The sequence below is a fragment of the Artemia sp. Qi Xiang Cuo genome, chromosome 12 (genome assembly GCF_049724085.1).
Source record: "Artemia sp. Qi Xiang Cuo chromosome 12, ASM4972408v1, whole genome shotgun sequence".
Taxonomy (NCBI): domain Eukaryota; kingdom Metazoa; phylum Arthropoda; class Branchiopoda; order Anostraca; family Artemiidae; genus Artemia; species Artemia sp. Qi Xiang Cuo.
This window is the reverse complement of record NC_142805.1, coordinates 48,384,726-48,408,418: the sequence shown is the minus strand read 5'-3', so window position 1 is coordinate 48,408,418 and position 23,693 is coordinate 48,384,726. Positions and strand designations below refer to the sequence as shown.

General features: G+C 36.9%; 2 protein-coding genes across 4 annotated transcripts in view; one reads left to right on the top strand and one right to left on the bottom strand.

Annotated features, from left to right (window-relative positions):
- Positions 1–23,693, bottom strand: part of LOC148946209 (D-lactate dehydrogenase, mitochondrial-like) — a 531,845-nt gene that overhangs the window by 272,441 nt on the left and 235,711 nt on the right. The window lies entirely within an intron of this gene.
- Positions 1–23,693, top strand: part of Gug (arginine-glutamic acid dipeptide repeats grunge) — a 249,811-nt gene that overhangs the window by 151,963 nt on the left and 74,155 nt on the right. For all 3 annotated transcript variants that reach the window (XM_089098272.1, XM_089098273.1, XM_089098276.1), the window contains one exon: positions 8,287–8,357. In XM_089098272.1, the coding sequence (XP_088954398.1) occupies positions 8,287–8,357 (71 nt within the window). The remainder of the gene's footprint in view (positions 1–8,286; positions 8,358–23,693) is intronic.

Genomic DNA, 23,693 nt, shown 5'->3' with positions numbered 1-23,693 from the left:
TTAAACTTGGCTTGAAGTCAATTAAGTGAGCTTGTATTATTTTTGCGCAGACGAAAAAAAAAATGGCCAAATGGGTGATACACTGCCTAAAGTAATTAACTCAATCTGATAAAATATAATAAAAAGTCAAAGAAAGGCGTATTTCACTTTGACTACATTGTCACGCATTCAGTTCTGCACTCTCCTTTTTTTAGTTGTGTGTTTGAATATGGAGGACGTTTAAAATCCATTTCAATATGGAGTTGATCGGATCAGATTCTTGGACGCTATACAGTGTTTGACTGAATGATGTAGCTTCATTTTTGTATATAGGCTAATACTGTATTCTGCGTGTAAAATGCTACATTAATGTTTTATGATTGTTCAGTTGGATTTAATGAAGCATTTGTTTATCCCAACCGCGGACAGTCCTCCTTGTCTGCCGTGAAGTATATACTATGGAATGTAGCCAGTGTGTAAAGGTCCACTAGCAGAATTTTGCTCACGTTTTCACGCATTCCCGAGAAAATGCGCCAGATATCGCCAATTGTTATGGTCGTGATGATGTGATTACTGTATTTGTACTGTGTATTTTCTTTTTACTATTAAACCCCTTTCAATCACAAAAAAAACGGGCGAAGCAATCTCAATGAAAATTATGCTTGTGTTGAGACAAGCAAATACACCGCAAATGAGTTTAAACCGAATTCCGGCAGTATTGCTCAACAAGGAAATAGAATTTAACCATTTCCTTCTGATTGTTTATTTATTTATGTTCCTCAGAGCGGTCCTGCTCGACTCAAAATGAAATATGATCAAGGGTCAAGGGCTTTATTCCATTGTTAATTACTTGTAAATATCATTCCATCCGTGAAATAAGACTGTCAATTATCAACAACTGTTTTTTCGTGAGTTTTGTGTTTTTCATTTTAGTGATTTTAAATGACTTACATTAGTGTCTTCATTTGAATTCTCCTTGAAACATATTCATATTCAAACGAGCTGGATGATGGCCATTTTATGACTGGTTGAAATTTTATTTGAAGTTCAACATTGCCAGATTTATCCAAAAATAAAAGTTGAACTTTTGGACCTCCTTACCTTTGGTGGGATATCAAGCTTCTACCCTATGAAGAAATCCTTGAATGTACCCCCCCCCCCGAAAAAATGGTTATATGCTATATATCTATGGTATGATAAGATCTATTTCAAAAAGCCTGTGGGCTATAGTAACACAAAATACAGTCTACAAACAAAGCTCAGGAACAAAATACAACTCTAGATAATAAAAACCAAAAAAGAACAAGAGAACAACAAAACGACAAAAGAGAAACACATCAAGGTTGAACATTTTAATCAGCAAACACTAATCATAATAAAATTCAATTCCTAAAAACAGTAACAGGTTATCCCTTCAATCATGATTCCCTATGTTTAACCCTTAAACGGAGAAACTTAAACAACTGTTTAATAGCACATGCATTCCTCTCAGCCATCCGCTCAATTAACCAGCAATCACTCCCAAACACTCGTCCAAAACATTCATCCCGCAACTCAGACAGCTCTTCATACTCGGATACAAAATGAAATAAATTCTCACTCATAGATCCACATATTGGGAAAAAATAGTGGTCAGTCGCCAGCCAAAACTTCCCCAAAAATTTCCTTCTCTCACCTAAATCCAAACTATCCCTTCTTACGAACAACAAATTCTTCAAATCCTCTCTATTCAACCAAAATTTAAAATAAACCTCCCCCCTCCCCAACAGTCTTTGGCTTGGGAGTAAAACCTCAAACACATTGATTGGCCCTTATGAGCTTACCACTCTTGGATTTCTTGGTCATTAGGGTTAGCTGGACTTCCTTTCATACTGACACGGTTTCACCCATAGGGCCTTTTCCTTCATTCCACAAATCCGAAAGTCCACAGAGGTCCAGTCTTTTCTTGGCCTGATTTGGCCATGAATCACGTCCACCGTCCTTCAAGCTCTCCAAATAAGCTGACTTAAGAAGCCGAACTCTAGGTAGCCTAATTATCTTCCCCCATAATTTTACCATTCTAACCAATCTAACATTCTTTAAAGTGAAAAGCCCCAAATCTCCTTTCAGTACCACTGAACTAAATGAATCCTTCAAGCCTAAAATTCTCTTAAAATATCTTAGCTGTACTACTTCTAGCTTAGCTGCTGTATCAAAACCCCAAACCTCAGAACCCCGATGTAGACTAGAAGCTACTTTTGTCTGAAAAACTCTTTTCTGGATCCTCATGTCAGCTAGCTGACCAAAAGCATATTTATTAGCCTATTACCCCTTAAATTGCAATATTCTACATGCCTAGACATCTCCTTTAATGCGCTAAACTTAACATACAATTAAAAAATTCTTCTTTAACCTCAAACACCTTTCCTACAAATTAAAATGATCCTCTGAATCAACATCTTCTTTACTCCTAAATGCGAATACTAATTATCTTTTAGCGTTCAACTCTAAATCCTTCTTTTCTAAATAATTTTTTTTATTATATCTAATTGCTTCTGAAGATTATCTCTGCTATCCTCCACTAGAGCTGTGTGATCCGTGAATAACATGCATGATAGCCTAAACCAATCTAAGGATACATAAGGGGCTCCATTATTTTTCATAAAACTATCTAAATCATTATCAAACAAGGAGGAAAGCTTAGGAGATAAAGTACATCCTTATTTCACACCCACATGAGACGTAACCAGCATATAAAAATTTCCCATAACCTTCACAGGAAATTTCACCCTCCGATGCATATCTGCTATTATTGCTACAAAGCAAGACGGCAAGCCTATTTCTAACAGACTTTCAATTAACAACCTCCTATTTACCGAATCAAAAGCACTTTTCCAGGTCTAAAAAGGCTATGAACAGCCGACCATTTTTCCCACTAGCATCTTTCCTTCTCAATACATTCAAAGTAAAAATATTGTCAACAGTGCTGAATGTCGATCTGAATCCCGCTTGCATCGGGCTAAGTAATTCCTCCTTGTCTAACCAATCTCTTAGCCTAAATTCCAGAACCTTACAAAACAATTTACTTACCACATTCCCTATGAAGATAGACCCAAGGTTTTCGTGTAACTTCCTATTACCTTTCTTAAAAAGATGTACGCCTAATTGGAGGGGCGTAGTTCGTCTTCTCAATATATTCAAAGTAAAAATATTGTCAACAGTGCTGAATGTCGATCTGAATCCCGCTTGCATCGGGCGTAGTTCGTCATCTCAAGCGTTTTTCTCTCTTTCGATCATCCTTATAATCACAGCTGGCCAATCTATCCTTCCTCTAAGTCTAGGGGTTGCCGACTGTCTCCCACCAGATGTGCATCTAGGAGTGTCACACGTGCTGCACAGTTATGCAACACATGGAACGGTTTCGCCACGCATGGAACGGTTTCGCAACGCATGGGACAGTTCCGCCACGCGTGATATAGTCCCCGCAACCCTTAGCACAGTTCTTCCAGGCTTGGCAGGCGTCACATTTTTGACGCAACACCTTTAATTAGGTGTTGTTTTCTTAGATCACACTGCCGTTTTACGACATACCTGTTTGTTTTTTTTCACAGGTACAACAGACGTACCTGTCTGTTGTACCTGTTTTTTCACTGTCTAAATAAATGGATTTATCCCCATTTGAAAGCTTATTTGTTCGTCATAGAAAGGCAGTGTGGTCTAAGAAAACAACACCTAATTAAAGATTTTACGTCGAAAATACGTCGTACATTGGGGAAATGAGACCAACCCAGTTAAAAACTATAAACTCAACATTTGGTTTGCAATTAGAAGACACGGAAGGCTTTGCCACCTTCATTGGAAATTTGTTTTACCTTTGGGCAAGATTAAAGAAAGAAATTTACATCAAGACCTTGAATGAACTTTGTCAATGAAATCTCTCTGAAAATAATCCAGTGAATAATCCGGAAGTTCATTATTTTGTGAATGACCTGAAAAAATATTTATTTTGTTGTGTATAAATATGTTAGTTTCAATTTTATTATTTTAGTATTTCTACTGAAGACGGTCACTGTATATGTGATCGAAATATCTGGACTTCTGTACCTTTTTTTTTTCACTGTCTAAATAAATGGATTTACCCCCATTTGAAAGCTTATTTGTTTGACAGGCGTCACTTGACTCATCAGGCTATTTTTCAGAAAATGATTCCAGGCATTATACAATAGCCTGTTTGTTTTTACGACATTCTAAGAGGAATAAAATGTGACAAGTATAGTTTGCTATTCCATACTCTTACTACTCAGCCAAGATCTATCTGTGCTTATAAGACTTTAATATACGTATCCATCATATTTATTTACATAAAAAACAAACAGATAATTATATAGTATTGAGAAAACCTGGCTTCTTTTCGCCAAATCATACTCTTCGTAGCTTCAGTCTAAAATGTAAAATTACTGGAAATTAAATTTCTAAGAATGTTTGGGAATCCAACCGTCTATATCTGTTTGGTTCTTTGATACAAATTTGAACCAGTCAGGTCGTCTAGAATTCTTTAAACAATCTATATTTTAGTCATGGACACCCATAAGGGGGGGGGCAGGGGGCGCCCTCCCCCCCTGGCTGACGGATGTTTACATTTTTTTTATATTTTTGTCCTGATATTTCTATTATATATCATTAACAGTTCTAACTAATCACGGTTTGCCCCCCCTTAACATCAGCTTATGGGCACCCATGATTTTGGTCTGTGCTTTTGAGATCCTTAAATCTATTACTTAATGTTATTGTTCAAATTTCAGTTCGTTAAAGCTAGGATTTAAAAAAAAAAAAAAAAAAAATGTCATCTGAAAAATGGTACAATAAACACATCCGACTTTACTCTGAAACTCATTTCTCAAAATCTCTAAGGGGATCCTTTTGCCAGAATTCTAATCAGGCGAATTTCCAGTTAGTTCCTTTCTCTGCAATGAAAACCAGAGGTATTTCTAACTTGCTTTTCTGAGAACTAAGGTGTTTCTGATTTCCCTTTTGGATGTTCAAATTGAATTCTTCTTATATATGGGCTAGAGCTTAAAATAGTTAGTGCTTATAGTTTGTAAGTATCACAGTATAAAGGTATAGTATAACACAGTATGAAGGTATAGTATATCACAGTATCACAGTATAACCTAACCTATAATTTATATACTGTGGTAAGTATGAAAAAAAGCTTGAGTGGCTTTTGTACTAAGTATTACGAAGGGATTCAACAACATCTTTATTAACTATAGTAATTCATACCAGCTTAACGACCGGTTAGGGGAGTGGCATCTCTCAGATGCGGTGAGAGTGAGATTAGTTAGTAATTTATTTATTCTATTTCGATTTTATTCATTTAATTACAGTTAATTTGTTTTTTTTTGCCACAAAAAAATGAATAAATAAAAAAATCAGGAAAATATTTGTCAGTTTGGACATTATAAAGACGTGAGATTTGTTTTATTTGTAAATGGAAAAGCAGTGTGGTCTAAAAAAGTTATTTATTAATTTGAATATTCCTTTGAATCGGATGTATTTTCGCGGCTGAATGAGCTTGTAAAGCCAGCTCTTTTGCTTACTGAAAATGTAAACAATGGATCTAGCAGTTGCCCTTTCTTCGACAGAAGTCAATACATATGGAATATCGAAAACGGGGCCCCTATAATTTTACTGACATTGTTTGCTCTTTAAATCTTGGACGTGAATTTGTTCAGTGCAAGTCCAGTTACGAAAGGGATTGTAAGTTAGTCGTTAGCGATGCGTATTGGCAAATAATATCTAGTGCTTTTTCGTGGGGGGGGGGTGGGTTGTTAGTAAACCCTTAGTAATTTTGATGACTGTGAAAGGGAGAGACAGCCCACATCAACAAGTTAAAAGGATATTTGTCTGCTCCTCAACGGCTCACCATAGGCGTGTTTTGATCAACCCAAATTAGACCGTTTAAATTGCTCTCGCATTTGTGAACTTCTTGATATTTATTTTATATTGTTCATCTCGTATCGTTTATGGCTGTGTTTCCCCTCAACATTTCCTGAGAGGTTCACCTTAATACCCTTATCCTTTTTGAAGACCCAGGATCAAACATTTCCCCCTATCTCATTAACAAATCCTACAAAACTCCATGGCTTACAGCCCTTATTTCAAGGACTTTAGAGGTCTGGTCATCCCCAGAGGTACTATCATTGGACCTTTCAACTATACTGAACAAAATATTTGTCTTAAAATTTTGATCGGATTTATTTGAGGGGAGGGCAGCAAAAAAGGGCATGGCAGGGGGGTAGGTTGCTCTCCAGTCACTTTTGACTCTAAAGACCAGAAGAACTTAAAAATACCACAAGAGCTCTCAATTACCAATCAAATGAACCCCCTACGAAATGTCTACGTTAACTCCATCCATACGAAGTGGCTTGGTGAAAAAAAATCCATCAAGCTCATTTCGCTTATTACTAAGGGGGTGCTATAAGCGGTGGCTGGTGTTTACCCCCCGCTGAAAATTAACTGTCGTTTTCCCATTATCATGGGAAAACGACATGAACCTATAACAAGAAGGGCATGGACATACCCCGGAGGGCCTCGGGCCCCCCGGAATACCAAAATTTTGGGCACTTTCCTCGAATTATCAAATAGAAACTGTTGTTTTATTATCCCCCCCCCCCCTGTCGACAAAATCCTGTGTACGTTCCTGAAGAAGAGACTAAGTTTGTTTCTTTATTTTGCATGAATATTCTGTGGTACCTACACTTTTATCGACTATTGGCTTAAGACTGTAGGCCTATCAAACAAATGTTTAGTATATGGAGTCATTGAATCTGTTCGAAAATGTTTTTACCTTTTATAATTAGCAAGCGATTTCATTCAAATTAATAGTCTAGGGACTGTTTAACCCAAGATCCTAAAAAATGTCTGTAATATGTTTTGATTTTTGACAGCGGCTGAGGTATGTGTTTATTTACCACGCATTCTATCCTGATAAGCCTGTCCCCGCGGTTGCTCTTATCATCAATATTAATCTCTCTCGTGTCTTTCATAGAGTTAATAGGAATCAATTTGGAAGTTCTATCGATTACAGGATTGGCGGTCCTTTGCTCTGTCTCTGTCTCTAAGTAATTCTCCGTGCGGTTTTACACGCACTCTCATTATTTATCAAGTTTAGCTTACTAGGGGAAATAACAATGCTTGATCAAATTCAGTAAACTATGCTTGAAGCATGTTAAATTCCTTATATCTTAAATTTCGGCGATGCAGACTAAAATACGCTTAGCAGTATTTTGGTTACAAAAAATCGTTACAAAACGAATCAAAAATTAGTTTAAATGCATTTTTGGTAATTTTTCACGGGTCGGACATCTTTTTTTGGAGGGGGGGGGTCACACCAGGTAAAATCTCTCACTTGATACGGCCTTGAAGTTAAGCTATCGATGGATGTGACTTCTTCATAAGGATATTCCTTTTTGTTACCGTCTGTCCTGCTGAATCGCTTACTAAAGCCTAGGAAACCACTGGACGGTTCCTTTTTTGTTTTGCCCGGCTAATTTCCAATTATTACTATACAGCCACTGAGGGGGAGTTACAGAGGGTATTTCTGTCGTAATTGTTGAGAAGAATTTCCCTGAAAAGCAAAACAAATTTGGGACCTTCCAGTGACCTCCCCCCCAGGATTGGACTGTGTAGACAATGGGAATTGCAACCCGATGCTTCAAACCGCAATTGCTAAAAATCACTGTTCTTTTTTTCTGCTTAATGTGCTTTGAGGTTGGATTTCGGATTTCAGATAGATTTGAAAATCCAGTTCACCTAATTTTTTGTATATTATTTGTACGTTGATCTCGTTGATCCGTCACCTATTAAGATGTATTGTCTAGTCCTTTTGTAAGCTTAAATTAAAGCTGCTCCTGCTAAAAATTAAATTCCTCTGACTGGGGTTAATCTGGATCAGATCTCTGGAAACTCCCCTTAAGTTCCTTTTCCTATGCAGGTAAGTTCCCCGGTCCACTTTTTCTGCAGGTACGATTCCTAAATTCCTTTTTTTGACTATCCAATTCTGAGACCTCGTGATGCAAGACAAATTAAATTTGTTTTCAACTTAATAATTAATTAATGGAAGAAGGAATCGAAGTCTTAAGAACAAGGCTGTATCCAGGGGGTTAGGGGGTTTGACCCCCCTCCCCTAAAACGTAACAATAATGGATATAAACACATTTTTTATGCATTTCTTGATTTTTTCTTTCTGTAGGCTGGATTTATTTAAATATGTGTGTATGTATATTTTCATAATCTAGATTTATTTTATGATATACTTCTTTTCAGATTCCGTTTACATAGAGTCACAGCGAGCTGACCAGCCTTATTTTATTTGCAATATACAAGAGTTCAGAAGGGTAAGTTTTTTTGTATGTTTTGTTTCTTTCTGTCTACCAATACATCTAAACTTAAAAAAAAACTTTGAACTTGGCGCCTTTGATAAAAAGAAAAGAAAAAGAAACTGTTCATATCAACGACCCTGACGTACAAATTTAACTCCGAGGTGCGTACTTGCAGTAAAATGCAGAAATTCTTAATCTGAGTAAACCAATTGTCTCAGAAAGTGTTCCTTATTTTCTTATAGTCGAATGGCATTGACATGAGAAATGATTAACTACAATTTATTGCTGTGGCATTTATTGCTTTTGGATGTTTGCTGAAATCTACTGCTACAAAACAAATAAAACATTTTTTTCGGGGAGGTTTAGGCAAGATATAATTTATGGCCCTCTTAACAACATCAATTAGGATTAATTGTTATTATTCACCACAAAAAAAAACACAAAAAAAACAGTTTGCTGAATTAAAGTTGGCAAACGGTCATTTTATTGGATTTCCAAAGGCTAGAATTCAATGTCCTTTTTCGTTTCATCCTTTTTGGTGTCAAACCTTGCCCGACCTGTTTGATGCAAGATAATAAACGGCGGATATTTATCATAGACAGCACAATAGCGCCACCTAAGTAAAGAACGATGTTGGCACAATATATTATTTATTTATTTATTATTACTACTTTTTTTTTTGGTTTGTTTTAGACCAGGGTACTTCGTATAGAGTGATTGTCGTAGAAACTTCAAAAATGGCTCATTCAATTGGAAATTGAAAGAGCTGGTGCCCTTTTTAATAGTTGAAAGTTATTGGAGGGAAACCAACCTCCCTCCCCCCGCCCATTATTTCCTCTAACACATCCAATAAAAATTTCGATAAACCCAAAACGAACAGAAATTACAATAAATAACCGAGTCAAACTCAAAACGAGCAGAAATTAACATGAGTAGGGCTCAAAACCTATACCTTCCCAAGGCCAGAACATAAATTGCACTTCCCTGAAAAAATATAAATGTTTTTACTTTTATAACTTTAATAAATAAAATAATATTAACATGCTGATTACTAAATATCACTATATCTATATTAAACTGACAATGCACATTTATTTGTATTTGTTCAGTAAAGTGCAAATAATGTTCTGGTTTTGAGTTTGACTCGGTTATTTATTGTAATTTCTGTTCGTTTTGGGTTTCATTTATTTATCGATGCTGATTTGTGGTAGTTTTATAGTTTGGCCTGCTATTTGCATGCTGGAGAAAAATTTTCAGTAATTTTTAACAACATCCACCCTTTTAAAAATCTGAACACAGATAGTAGTGTTTTATTTAGTTTCATACCTCCTCTAGTTGACCTGAAATAGAAAACTTGATACCATTCGCAAAAAAATCTGTTGATAGCTTAGATACACTTACGCTATTTTGATTTGGTTAAATTTTAAGAGCAGAAGCAAACCGAAAGTTTGAACATAATACCCTCAGTGGTTCTTGGATACTGCTGAGATTCCTTGTTGGGAATTAATATTATCATAGTGCGTTTTGTTTAAATATAAAGGCGACATTTAGTTTTTAAACAAAATGGGAAAACGAGAGGGCGGGAGTGGAAGGGGGACTAGTTGCCCTCCAATCACTTTCGACTAACAAAAAGGGCACTTGCCCTCTATTTTCAATCGAATGAGCCCTTTTCGAAGCTCCTGCGACAACTCCTTCGATACGAAGTGCCCTGGCCTAAAAAAAAAAAAAAAAAAAAAAAAAAAAAAAAAAAAAAAAAAAATCTCGTACCCCACATCGGTCTTTACTATAAAAATGTCAAGCCTACCAATGACTTTCGACTATTAAAAAGGGCACTAGCCCTTACAATTTCCAATTGAATGAGCCCTTTTTGAGTTTCTACGACAACACTTCCTATAAACACCTTATATGCCCCCAGGGCATAAATTACAACCCTTGCCCTGAGGGCTATGAGCCGGTTGTCATCCTTAAAGGTGTAAATTCCAGAACTATCAACTACGTTGAACGAAATTGTTATCTCAAAATTTTGATTGGATGTGTTTGGGGAAATGATGGGCGTGAGAGGGGGGTTAGTTGCCCTCCAATCGCTTCCGACTGTTAAAAAAGGGCACTAACCCTTTCAATTTCCAATCGAATGGGCCTTTTTTGAAGTTTCTACGACAACGCTTTCAATAAAAACCTTATATGCCCCCAGGGCATAACTTACAACCCCTGCCCTGAGGGCTGTGAGGGGATTGTCATCCTCAAAGATACAATTTCCGGACCTTTCAACTACGTTGAACCAAATGGCCATCTCAAAATTTTGATTGAATATGTTTGGGGAAATAGTGGGTGTGAGAGGGAGGTTACTTGCCCTCCAATCACTTTCGACTATTAAAAAAAACACTAGCAGTTTCAATTTCCAATCGAATGATTCCTTTTTGAAGTTTGTACGACAACGATTTCTATAAAAAAACCTTTATATTCCCCCAGGGCATAACTTACCACCCTTTCCCTGATGGCTATGGGGGGAGTGTCATCCTCAAAAACATAATTTCCAGACCTTTTAACTATATCGAAATAAAATAGCTATCTCAAAATATTGATTGGATGTGTTTGGGGAAATGGTGGGTGTGAGAGGCTTGTTAGTTATCCTCCAATCACTTTCGACTATTATAAAGGGCACAAGCCCTTCTAATTTCCAATCGAATGAGCTCTTTTTGAAGTTTCTACAACATCATTATCTGTAAAAACCTTATATGCCCCCCAGGGCATAACTTACAACCCTTGCTCCGAGGGCTCTGAGGGGGTTATCATCCCAAAAGATCTAATTTCTAAAACTTTTAACTACGTTGAACAAAATGACTATCTAAAAATTTTATTGGATGTGTTTGGGGAAAAGGTCAGCGTGAGAGGGGAGTTAGTTGCCCTCCAATCACTTTCGACTTAAAAAGGGCACTAGCCCTTTGAATTTCCAATTAAAAGAACCCTTTTTCAAGTTTCTACGACAAAGCTTTCAGTAAGAACCTTATATGCCCCCAGGGCATAACTTACAACCCTTACCCTGAGGGCTATGGGGGGCATGTCATCCTCAAAGAGATAATTTCCGGACCTTTCAACTACTTTGAACAAAATGGCTATCTCAAAATTTTGATTGGATGTGTTTGTATAAATGATGGGCGTCGAAGGGGCGTTAGTTGCCTTGCAATCACTTTTGGCTATTAAAGAGAGCACTAGCCATTTCAATTTCCAATCAAATGAACCCTTTTTGAAGTTTCTACGACAACGATTTCTATAAAAAACCTTATATGACCCCAGGGCATACTCACAACTGTTGCCCTGAGGACTTGGGGGGGGGGGTTGTCATCAACAAAGACCGAATGTCCAGAACTTTCAACTACGTTGAAGAAAATGGCTATCTAAAAATTTTGATTGGATGTGTTTGGGGAAAAGGTGGGCGCGAGGGTTTTGGGGGGAGTTTCATCCTCAAAGTTATAATTTCCAGACCTTTCTACTACTTTGAACAAAATGACTATCTCAAAATTTTGATTGGATGTGTTTGGATAAATGGTGGGCGTGGCTTTCTATAAAAACCATATTTGCCCCCAGGGCGTAACTTACAACCCTTGCCCTGACGGTTGTGGGGAGTGTCCTCCTCAGAAACATAATTTCTATCTGGAAATCGACTACGCTGAACAAAATGGTTATCTCAAAATTTTGATTGGATGTGTTTGGGGGAAATGGTGAGCGTGGAAGGGGTGTTAGTTGCCTTCCAATCACTTTCGACTAATAAACTGATCACTAGCCATTCCAATTTCCAATCGAATGAGCCCTTTTCTAAGTTTCTACGACAACTCCTTCGATACGAAGTGCCCTGGTCTAAAGGAAAAAAAAATTTCGCTGGCTATGATTTTATTTTGTAATGGTTTTCCGGTTAAATTCATAAATAAAATAATAGAAAAAAGAAACATTAAATATAATATTAAAATAAACGCAGATCCACAGTCTTCCGAATTGGATTTGACAAAGAGTTATATTTCTTTACCCTATGTACCTAGCCTAGGTGAAAAACTGAAATGAATTTTACGTAAATATAACATTGATACACGCTTTTAATCAATTAGACCATTGAGTAGTTTTCTGAGTTCTGGGAAGGATCTATAATATTCCTTGTTTTTGTAGAAAGTTTTATATTAGCCGAACCCACCAACAGTTGTTGAACGATTTATTGAGCATCGTAACTCAATAGATAAGGCTCTGAAATTTTGTTAACCTCCTGAAACTTTTGTTTCAGCTTTGGCAGAACACATTTTCCATCACCCTGACCATTACGTACAATCTGGTGATGCCACAGCTATTTCTAACCGTAGGGGCTTGACACAGTAGGCACAATCACACAATTTAGGTTTTATTCTTTTTTTCTTCATCTACTTTTAGCGTTAAAGACGCCTTGTTTTATAGAGGCGAAATATCCGCGTCAGGTTAGTTTGTCTTTTCCGTAGTCCCGTTTGTTTTCGGCATCTGGTGACTTTTTTTATCTCTCTTTGACTTCTATGTTTATCTGAAGACTAAGGTTAGACAATTTGGACATAGAAATGCGCTCTTTTCGGCATCTGCCCCCCCCCTCCTCCTACACATGGCCCACCGCCCCTCCTTTATTATAGATAATGCGGAATTATTCATCACTAAACATAATTTCGTGAAAAATAAAATGAATCAACTTAGTTAAATCAAGGATTAAAATAAATATTCAAATTAACCATTTATCTTGTATGGACTATATACGTAACATTTCAGGAAGGAAGGCACCACCATGGGGCATTGATTCCTCTGCCACATATATAGTTTTGATGTTATTTTTGCCAATATATAGTTTTGATACTTTTAAATCGATGGACTATCTCGGAATTTTCAGTAGATGGTAAACTCGATCCCCTTTGGGGCAAAATCGTAGTTTGTTGCGAGAAAATGGCAGAAAAAAACACTTTCCATTGACACAATCTTTTTGGTCACTCAAAGAGGGCACTATAACTTTAAATTTTCGTTTGAATGAGCCCCCTCCCGATCTTTTAGGACCATCGCTTTGATACGATAACCCTCTATAAAAAAAAAAATGAATAAACACGCATCCATGATCTTTCTTCTAGAAAAAAAAAGAAGTAAAATTTCACATTTTGTAGATAGGTGCTAAATCTAATGGTGTAATTTTTGTTAAGATCACTTGACTTTGTGAGGGGGGAGGGGTGTTTCCCTCCTTTTTTGAAAAACATGCAAATCTTCTCACTCTTTTGATGGGTGACATTAAACTGAATAAATTTTATCAATTTAAAATCAGAACACAAAGCCAATTGTTTTGATGTACCAATTGTTATCGAAATTCAGTATTTTTAGAGTTTTGGTTACTATTGGCCCGAGTCACTGCTTGCTTACAGTTCGTTACCTGCTGTTTGATCAGTATGATCAGATCTTCGTAGAGTAGAAGGCTATACAATTTCTGTTGATAGAATCTACACACTATTTTATTCATCTCTTCTTTCGATCTTTCTTCTTAGACAAGGCCATGTAAAGCCTACTGCCAGTCACAGAATATACTGTACTCCTTGCCTTATGAACGATCTTTTGCCATAAGAAAGACCTTTGTTTTGTCGCCAGACTTCTGATTATTCAAGAATTTCTTAAAAACAGACCTCTTTTACTTAACATTTAATGTAGGTATGTTATAAAATTCTCGAAAATTAGTCTGTCGTTTATGTTAGTTTTCCATTAGAAACATAGAATTCTAAGAATGATTGTTCCTGAAAGCGTTTCCAAGTTCCCTCTAAGCTTTTGAGCGGTAAATGATTTCTATGGACTCTTGAAATGTTGCCTTTTTCTTTGGAAAGGAAAGTAGAGAAAGAGATAGAAAATTCATAGTTTTAATTAGTGCTGGGACGATTAATTGGGAACAGGACTGGAAATCAGTATTTTTTTTTATGATTAAACAGTTCGTATTAACGAACTGTAAGTAAGGAGCCACTCGGCCCAATAGTAACCGAAATTACAAAAGAGAAGGAATTTTGATAATAATTAATGCATCAAAGGGTTAGATTTTTCAAATACATACAATTCTTATAAGTTTAATGTTACCCATCAAATTCAGATTTGTCTGATTTTCGACAAGGGGGTAACACCCTCCAAAAGTCAAGTGACCTTAATGGAAATCACACCATTAGATTGAGCATATTAGAGAAGCCCTACTGCGGAGGTTTCAAGCTCCTATCTACAAAAATATGGAATTTTGTATTTTTACCAGAAGAAAGATCGCGAATACGTGTCCTAGAAGATTAAAAGAGGGCTTATTAGAACGGAAATTTTAAAGTTCTAGTGCCCTTGTTAAGTGACCAAAAAGACTGGAGGGCAACTAGCCCTTTGTGTCATGGTTTTTGGGACATTTTTACATGGTCTTGACCCCTTTCTCCATTATCTTCTTTGTAGTGTGGACTGCCAGTTTGAAAACTATCTCTAGAGACTTGTTTGATCTGTTCGTAATATGATTCTGAACACCACTAATTGTTTATAGCTATACCTCTAATGTTGCTCTCATCTGACCACTGTAATTTTCCTTTTGAACTCTCAGTCCAGTGTGTGATACAATCTGAATTGTTCTGGTGATGATTTTCTTCTAGTCGATCGATTGTGTTTACTCAGTTCTTCTTTTGCATTGTAATCTGGTTTCTGTCACTTCACTAGTTTGTATTTTACTCGCTCTTATGCGTTCATTCTGCTTCTCAATCCCCGTTTCCTTCCTTTCTCATCTTGTTTTGTCCCAATTTGAGGGGATATATTGCTCCTCTGTTTCTGCCTCCAATTGCTGCATTGGAAAATCGATAATGTTTTCGAATGCTATCTCAAGCATGTAAGTAATATAACGAATGAAAAAGGGTAATTCATAGTATGGCCAAATACAAGGGAAATTTCGAAAATATGCGAAGTTCGTGTATGCATGTTTTTTACATTTTTTTTTGTTTACATTTTTTTCCCTGATGTGGAAATCAGAACAGAAATCAAATGCAAACCTAAGTTTTTAAAACAATAGTGAAGACTTATTGAACTTCAAAACTATCAAAATTAACTGTCAGAAGGGACTATTACACCATTCCGCCACTAATTGTAGATAAAATATATTGATGGGACCGAACATTAGTATGAAAAAGAAAACAATTTCACTCTTTAACCTGATTGCTTGAAGTTTTTTACGACAAATGTTTTTTTTTGGCAATTTCATTGAAAAGAAGGGACAAATTTTGCCCCCTATATTTTGAAAAATCTAATTTACCCCCCCCCCCCCTAAATTTTCGTGAATTGTATTCTTCTAAACGCTCTATAAAGTCTCATACCATCTCACAGCCAGGAATCCTCTATCTTCTCTCCCTCCAAATTATTCGTTGTGCATTCACCCATAATTATGTACAGGAACATTTTTCAACGCAATTTATCAAGGATGAATTTCAACTCAATTTTCAGTTAAATAGTTGGTAAATTACCAAAGTATAAACACATACTGAACAAGTACTCACAAAACTCTCCTAAAGTGACCCCGTGTACCTCAGCGCCTCTAGAGGGGAAATGTTGTACTACTTAATCGCTCCGAGCCAATAAATTAAATTTAATACAGCTTTTACGGAACAAGTATAATCACCTACGAAACTTGAAACATTTAGGCGCCAGGTTCGCATAGGTATGGAATCGTCTCCGGAGACGCGGACAAAGGGTCACTTTGTTTGTGTGGAGAGGACAGGTTTTGTCAGTACTTGTTATATGTGTTTATACTTTGATAAATTACCTGACTATACACAAAACTGCACCAGTGTACGACATTGCTTTACGCCTATTGTTGCTAGTGATAATTCTGTGAACGATCCGGAGCTAGTACGCAGCATGCATAAGATTTGCTGACACGGTTGCCAACCCCTGTGCATCTGACTGAATCGATCTCAGCAGTGCCATTAGATTTAATTGGATATCTTCGCCTGTTTCAACTCAGCAGTAGAAGATGGATGTTCATATCCTCTTAAGAATTGGCTCTAAATGGATATCCATGGGCGGGTATATCAGTTCTGTCGGGTCGCTGATTATACTCAACTGGCAAAATGAATTGATAGGTGAATTGGCTTGAGAAAAAGTAGTCTTATTGTGAACATTTTTGGCAATAAACACTGTAGCCGTGTAGCGTGACTGTTCAGCGGGTTTCTTTCCTTTTGTGTAATCGTGCAGTTATTTTTCCCTGTCTTGAAGTAAACTTGCGGTTGGGAAGATTAAAGGTGGTTTTTAATGAGCTAAATTATAGAATGCACTCTTCTGGTAAAACTAACAAAAACTTGTGTAAAATAATATAATTAACTAGGAAAAGTAAATAAAAGATAAAGTGGAAGTTTAATTTTTTCTTCTTGTTGACTAAAACGAGATTATTGCAACGTAGGGAATCCCAGTTAAAGTATGTCGTGTAAGGAGGTTTCTGGTTTTTGTTATCAGTTGTATGGTTCGGAACAGGATATTGGGTAAGAGGTTTTGCGTGGAATTATGCGGTAGTTTCCTGACGAGTCCTTGCGACTAATCTGTTAAGCTCCATAAAGACGTCAAATCTGGTTGCATTCAACAAATCTTATCTGGTGTAGCTTCACCGCACCAGTTTTTTAGCCGCCGACCTTCTGGACAGAGGATGAAGCCTGTTTACGCACAGATAGTGCCCCAACCTGAAATATCCAAGCAACATTGATGGATCCCTTCTTTGTAAGCGTTGAGGTCATTCCCAATTGAATTAGACTACGTAATTGGTCGCAAGAGCCCAAAATAGTTTTTTTGTAGCGTTTAAAGTAAAATTGAACTTTTTCATAAAATCAAGTTACTGTTCATTCAAGGCCATATCCAGGGGGTGGTTAGGAGGTTTGACCCCTCTCCCCCCGAAATGTGCGCCTGACTCGTAAAAACGTAACAAAAATGAATGTTAAAAATTTTTTGATGCGTTTTATAAAGTTTTTTTAAACTCTCCCCGAAAAAATATCCTTTTGTAACCCCCCTTCCCCCGAAAAACATCCTTGAAATAACCCTGCTTTCATTTGCCACAGACAAGAAAGGAACAGTCCTAATTTTGCTCTAAACGCTGATTCTTGCTCTTTACAGGCATGTAGGAACGGGACCTTTGAGCCAGAACCTACCTCCAGCAATATCTCTAGATTTTTGCCTTAATTTTCTTCTTTTTTTTTTGCATATGCGTAGTCTCAAATTTTAACCAATGTAGCCTAATCTAGAGCCATGGACAGAATGACAATCGCTAACGTAAAGCTCGACGTTGTGTCGGAGGCGCATGATTATGTACATCAGGGACAAAAAGTGAATAACCTATTGTATTTTCCAGGGTAATTTTACTAGTATTTTTCTCTCTCTTTACTCGGAACTCTTAGCTGTCCCTGGAAGTTCCTTGAGAAACGTTTTGGCTATGGATCCTTCTATATTGTCGCGCTTTTTTTTTTAGCCGTAATTTTCGACTATGCTCGGTATTTCGTCCTGACATCGTTTACTGCTCAATTTTGAAAGGTGTAATTTTCTTGAACATACTGTACCCAGGGTTCTGTGGATTCACCAGTACAAGGGAGGGGGGCCTGCTGAGTTTCATCCCCTAACAGATGGTCGGACTTCTTTCTTCCCAATCAATCCCGGGTACGGATCGTCTTTCAGAGTCTGTCTCCTTTCCTCCTCGTTCACGCTCTCCGTCGAAGAATAATCCTTACACAAAAAAAGTGAATGCAGATAATCATACCAATGAATATTGTGATAGTTTTCCTTTAACAAAGATGCTAAATTTAATATGATTATATTCTTTGACTGTTTTCAAAGCCGCTCTGTGTAATAGGCCATTGTTTTCACTTCGAATATTTTTGTTACTATAATTGGATAAAACGTAATGGCAGTAAGATGTGGCTAAGAAAGAACCGCAAGAATTTTGTATTAATTCGAATCAATTCACAAACTCGGAACTAAAGTATCCTGCTCTCTTTGAAAACTAAATTTTGAAGATACACAGGTGCCATAACGGTTTTGTCTTAACTCAGTCGAATGATGTATGAGGGTCTCAAAGTTTTTAGACTTAACGATGAGAAAGGACATGGTTGCACCTAAGGGGCCAGGGATTGACAGTGTTTTTCCTTCACAAAACACATTGCCTCCTCCTCCCTAAAGAAATCCTCAGGGCGAGCTTATAACTAACATCTGACAGGCGATGGAGAATTTGGTCCTCCCCTTCCCCTAACTGTCTCGCTTCCCCACTCCGCCAGATGAATTATTACCTATTTACGGTACGGGATTTTGTAAAAGTTTGCTCCTACTAAAGAAATTCCTACTGCAATACCCGCTTCGCTTCCGTATTCCTGAAATGCTATCCGCGCACTGTAATGGTATAATTTGCCAAATTGATTTTTAAGTTTGTTTCAGGGGGAGGGGTATTCCAAAAAACACAAAATAAGCAAGTTGAACATATAGAAAATGAAGTTATGAACAATATAGAAAAAATATTTAGGGAAACCACACGTATCCTAAGATTTCCAGAGGGCGCTGGCCTGAATTTCAGAGGGCAAAGGCCGATTAGATTACTTTTCATGGTAATTTAATTACTGTTATGGTTTTGCTAACTTGTGAAAGAAGAGCTTCACATATGCTTCCATCCAGTATATCCGAACTTGTTTTATTTTTTTATAATTTATCTTGGCAGGAGGGGGGATCTTTAAAATTTCATTACTACGGAAAAATCTAACAACATTATTTTCCAAACGACAAAAAAAATGACAACATGTCTGCAAATAATCTTGACTATTTTAAACATAAAAATAGTTGGCTAATTCCTATGTTTGTCAAGGCTTTGACTGCATTCAACCGATCATTTCTCTTATCTGACGTGTCAGGAATTTGTAATTAATTATTGTTAGATGAAAACCTCAGAGTATAAATTAGTTTAAAATGCTACTCTTTGGATTAGATAGCTCATGTCAGAACTCAGTCGTTTCATTCCATGGTGTGAATGTATCTGTTATAGTTGGATGGTATTGTTTGTACAATTGGTTGGTGGTCAAGATCAAGTTATCAACTATATGTATCTTGGTTGCTGTCAATGTTTAGAATCGTATATTTTGAGCTATACCTGCAAACAGGCTAGGGGGAGGAATTTCTTTTACCCTTAAAATCATTCTCAAGGACCACATTACCAGAGTACTCAGTCTCTGTGTACTTTTTTGTATTGTTTGACGGGTTAGAAATAAATGAAACAATCGGGGCCTAATTTGCCCTTTAGGTGGTTTAACCCGTCGGACCTATTTCCAACTATGATATAACTTAAGCACAAAGCTAAACTAGATGGTCTTGTTATGATTTTGGATTTCACGATTTTATTTTTGATTATTCATTATTTTAATTTAATATTTAATGGTTTTGCTTTAATTCTAAATTCGATGTTGCCGATAGGCAGCAAATACCTTGCATCTGAATAAAAAAGAAAAAGATGGCGTCAGTTCACGAAAAATAGGGGAGGGAGAGGGGCAAAAACATATTTTTCAGAATCTGGGGGAGGGGTGATAAATTTTTTTTTTCCAAATCGACTTGAGGGTGGAAATTTAGGGAGCAAATGCCCCTTCCCAATTGACGCCATTGAAAAAACTCATACATTGTTTAATACCCAGCTTTGTCATACGTGGGTTGGTCAGAGAATTGACATGGAGAAAATGCAGATAAGAGGTTTTACTGTCTACCGCTGAAATACATGTAGTTTTGTTTTTTGAAGGAAGAAAATATTTTGGTAATCTTTTGCCTTGTTATGCTTACGACAAAAAGCTCTACTTTAATCTGGTTTTATGCAGCCTTCTAATCTCAAGTTTATATTTCTTTATCAAACAGTGTTCCATTTCAAATAGTTAATAAATGAGAAACTATCCACTCATCCTCATAAACTTATGATCTCCTTGGTGGAAAGAGTTTCTAATTAAAATATACCAGAAGCGCCGGAAATTTCTTGTCTTTAAAAGAAAATCTGAACTCCTATTCATCTTTGTCGCTATCCCTTTACATGGAATTTATTGCGAATCGCAGACGATAGATGATATATGCTTAAAGACCGTTTGATCGTCATTGTCTGAGGAAGAAGGGGAGGAGGGCTAGGCAAGTAGAATAATTTGAATAATATTTTACCATTATTTACCTTCTGTTTGCTCTGATAGTACTTTCATTTTACTTTCTAAAGGGTACCTAAAAAATAGTGCAGGATTTGAAAAGCCGGATCACTGATCTACTTGGGTCCACCGTTCTTACTGATTGAATCCTTGTACAATCTGGTTTCTTTAAGATACAGCTTGTCTGCTTTATTGCTAATAAGCTTTTGCTGGGGCTTGGGGTTTTGGGAGGAGTTACTATGACTCTTTAATCATGCAGAATGTAAGTCCGTGTATGATTACAGTTCAAGCAGGGTGTTTGAGTGGTAGGCATGTGGGGAGGTGTTAGAGCCAACGTCAAATGTGACTATGTCTTGTGGGGAACAAAAATGGAAAAAGGCGCTTATCGTTCACAGTTTCCCTATTTTTCTGACACTTGGCTCACCTTTAACCTCCTCTGATTCAGGGGCGGATCCAGGATTTTTTTTTTTTAGGTGGGGTGCAAAATAGGTTGATCCGGTAAACTCGTGTTAGGAGCAAGTTTAATTAACGCAAACTTGCGTTAATTAAGTATATTACACCACTTTAGACTATGTTAGGGGGGGTGCGCGCTTCCCTCGCCCCTTTCCTGGAACCGCCACTACTCTGATTTGGTATAATTCTCGTACTGCACGCCCTGAGAGCGTGCCAGCCGTATGCAAAAGGAAAGGGACAAATATCGGGCAGGTGTGCCACTGACATTACCTTAAACTGCCTTACATCTAGCGATTACGGTGGTCCAATAGATGTGGGATAAGTGGTGAGGTGAGGAGTAATATCCGAAGCATCCTAGACAGTTCTCCATGGTTTTTTGCACCAGTCATGATCAACTGACTTTTTGAAAGCCTCGAAACTATGGATAGTCTTTTTTTTTTTTTTTTTTTTTTTTTTTTTTTTTTTTTTTTTTTTTTAATAAGGGAATTTCACATGTTCACGATACCATTTGAGAAGCAGTTGCTTTTCAATTTTGTATTTGCTTTTCTTTGAAATAACTCCGTCGGGTGGCCTCTTTCTCTGGTAGTATTATCCAGCTGGAAGGTGGGTTCTCCAGAACTTGTAGCTTGTAGGTCATGATAACATATTGCCTTTTTCTTCTTTAGCTGAGGGTGGGGAGCTTGAGTCTCTCAAGACTTGATATATAATCGATTCATGTCTCTTATGCAATTGGCGTCACGTCTTTGTGTCGATTCATGTGCCTCCTGGCATTCCTTGCTGAGGTGGGTGCAACACACATGCTAGCCAGAGGCGGATCCAGCATTTTTTCAGGGGGGGGGCGCAAAATAGGTCGATCCGATAAACTTGAGTTAGGAGCAAGTTTAATTAACGCAAACTTGCGTTAATTAAGTAAATTACACTACTTTAGACTACGTAGGGGGGTGCGCGCCCCCCTGGATCCGCCACTGATTCCAGGGTGATTTAAGCCTTTGAAAAGCTTTATACCTGACGTTTGCATGGACTTTGATACAGCTTCTTCTGCGTAGCAACCACGATTGAGCTATTTATCTACAAGGACATTAAGATCCTTTTCAGCATTGCTTGCGAGTAGGGCATGTCACGATCCACCGACATAGATCATGATAGAAAGGGCCATAATCCATGGTTGCATAGCGACTCATCTCTTTCGCAACAACTTTTGGAACACTATTTATATAAATATTAAAGAATATCGGTCCCAAGACTGTTCTGCAAAGGGAGAGTTAATGAAAAAGTGCTAAATACAGCCGAAAAAAAAGCAAATGGATACTGAACCCAAAAAAGCTGAGGACTTCAAAGGGCTAGTCTGTAGTAAATAGAAAAATAAGCCCCCTAAAAAAGGAATAAATAAAGACAAGGGTAAAATAACAAAGAAATTCAAGTGTTTTATTACTACTGGGGTTTTAATAACAGTCAGGGGTAATTTAAATTAAAACTTTAGAATTAATATACTCGAAACAAGAAATGATAGGTGCACTATTGAATCTCGGGCAGGTGATGACGAGGTGAAGGGAAAATGCATTTATGGTTGTCACTATGAAGAGCAATCCAGTACCTTGATCTTGACTACGAATTGAAGAGCGGACAAAATGGACTAATTCTCGTAATCAGCCTGGACGGGAATAAGAATTACCACAAATGAAGATCCTTGGCTGATATCCTCGCTCTTTTTCTTTTCTTCATTGAGGAAGGGAGGTAAACAAATGACTCTAAAAATTTCTAAACTAATAGTTGTCGCCCTGTTTTAAAAAACGCATTCTTTGTCTCTCTCGTCGTTAAACTCTATATATTCAGATGTTTTCACAAGGGAAGCACGTTTTATATATCTTTTTATGTCTCCCTTGGCTTTTATTATCTATTCCAAGTGTTTGTGTAGAATATCTGTCAAGTTCCGTTTCTTCTCAAGCTGTGCAACTTCTCCATTAGCATTCTTTATGTATCCATGGATGAGTACTTATTAATTTGGTTTCATGGGAAACAATTCGGGGAGGCGCTACCTATAGCTTAGAAATTTAGATGGCGCTGCTGTTTCAGAAAGCTTTTACTCCGTGTTTAAAATAGAGGAGGATCCAGGGAGTTACATTCTCCGTCTTATTTTTCTGAGATCTTTCCATGTCTAAAAAAATTGTGTCCTAAAATTTTCTGGTGGAAGGGAGGGTATTGAGTGTTTTTTTTTTTTTTTTTTTTTTGTTTTTTTGTTTTTTTTTTCAGGAGAAAGTCCTTTTGACCGATCTAAGAGACTAAAAGCTTTACTAAAAAAATAAAAAATAAACTTTACTAAAAACATAATATAGCTCATCAGTTATTCTTTTTCGTATTGCAAAGATGAAGAAAATCAAATAGGACTCGAACTACCATGTTTTTTTTACATCAATTTACTTTTTAACAATCACGTAGTTTTAATAGTTCAAGTTCAGTAAAAAAAAAAAAATTGATTTTCAGTAAATTGATGTTAAGTAATTCTTTGCCTTTAATATCCATTCATGAATAATATATGAAAAAAACGAACACAAAAAAAAAAAAAATATAAGTGACGATTTATCTTACCACCGGTACACATTTCAATGCCTCTGGGTACAAAAGCTTGCATTTTTACGAAAATATCTGGTCTTTTAATAACATCAAATGCAAAAAAAAATATTTTATTCCGCTTGAAATTCTTTATCAACAGAAAGAAAAGGGAGAAACACTA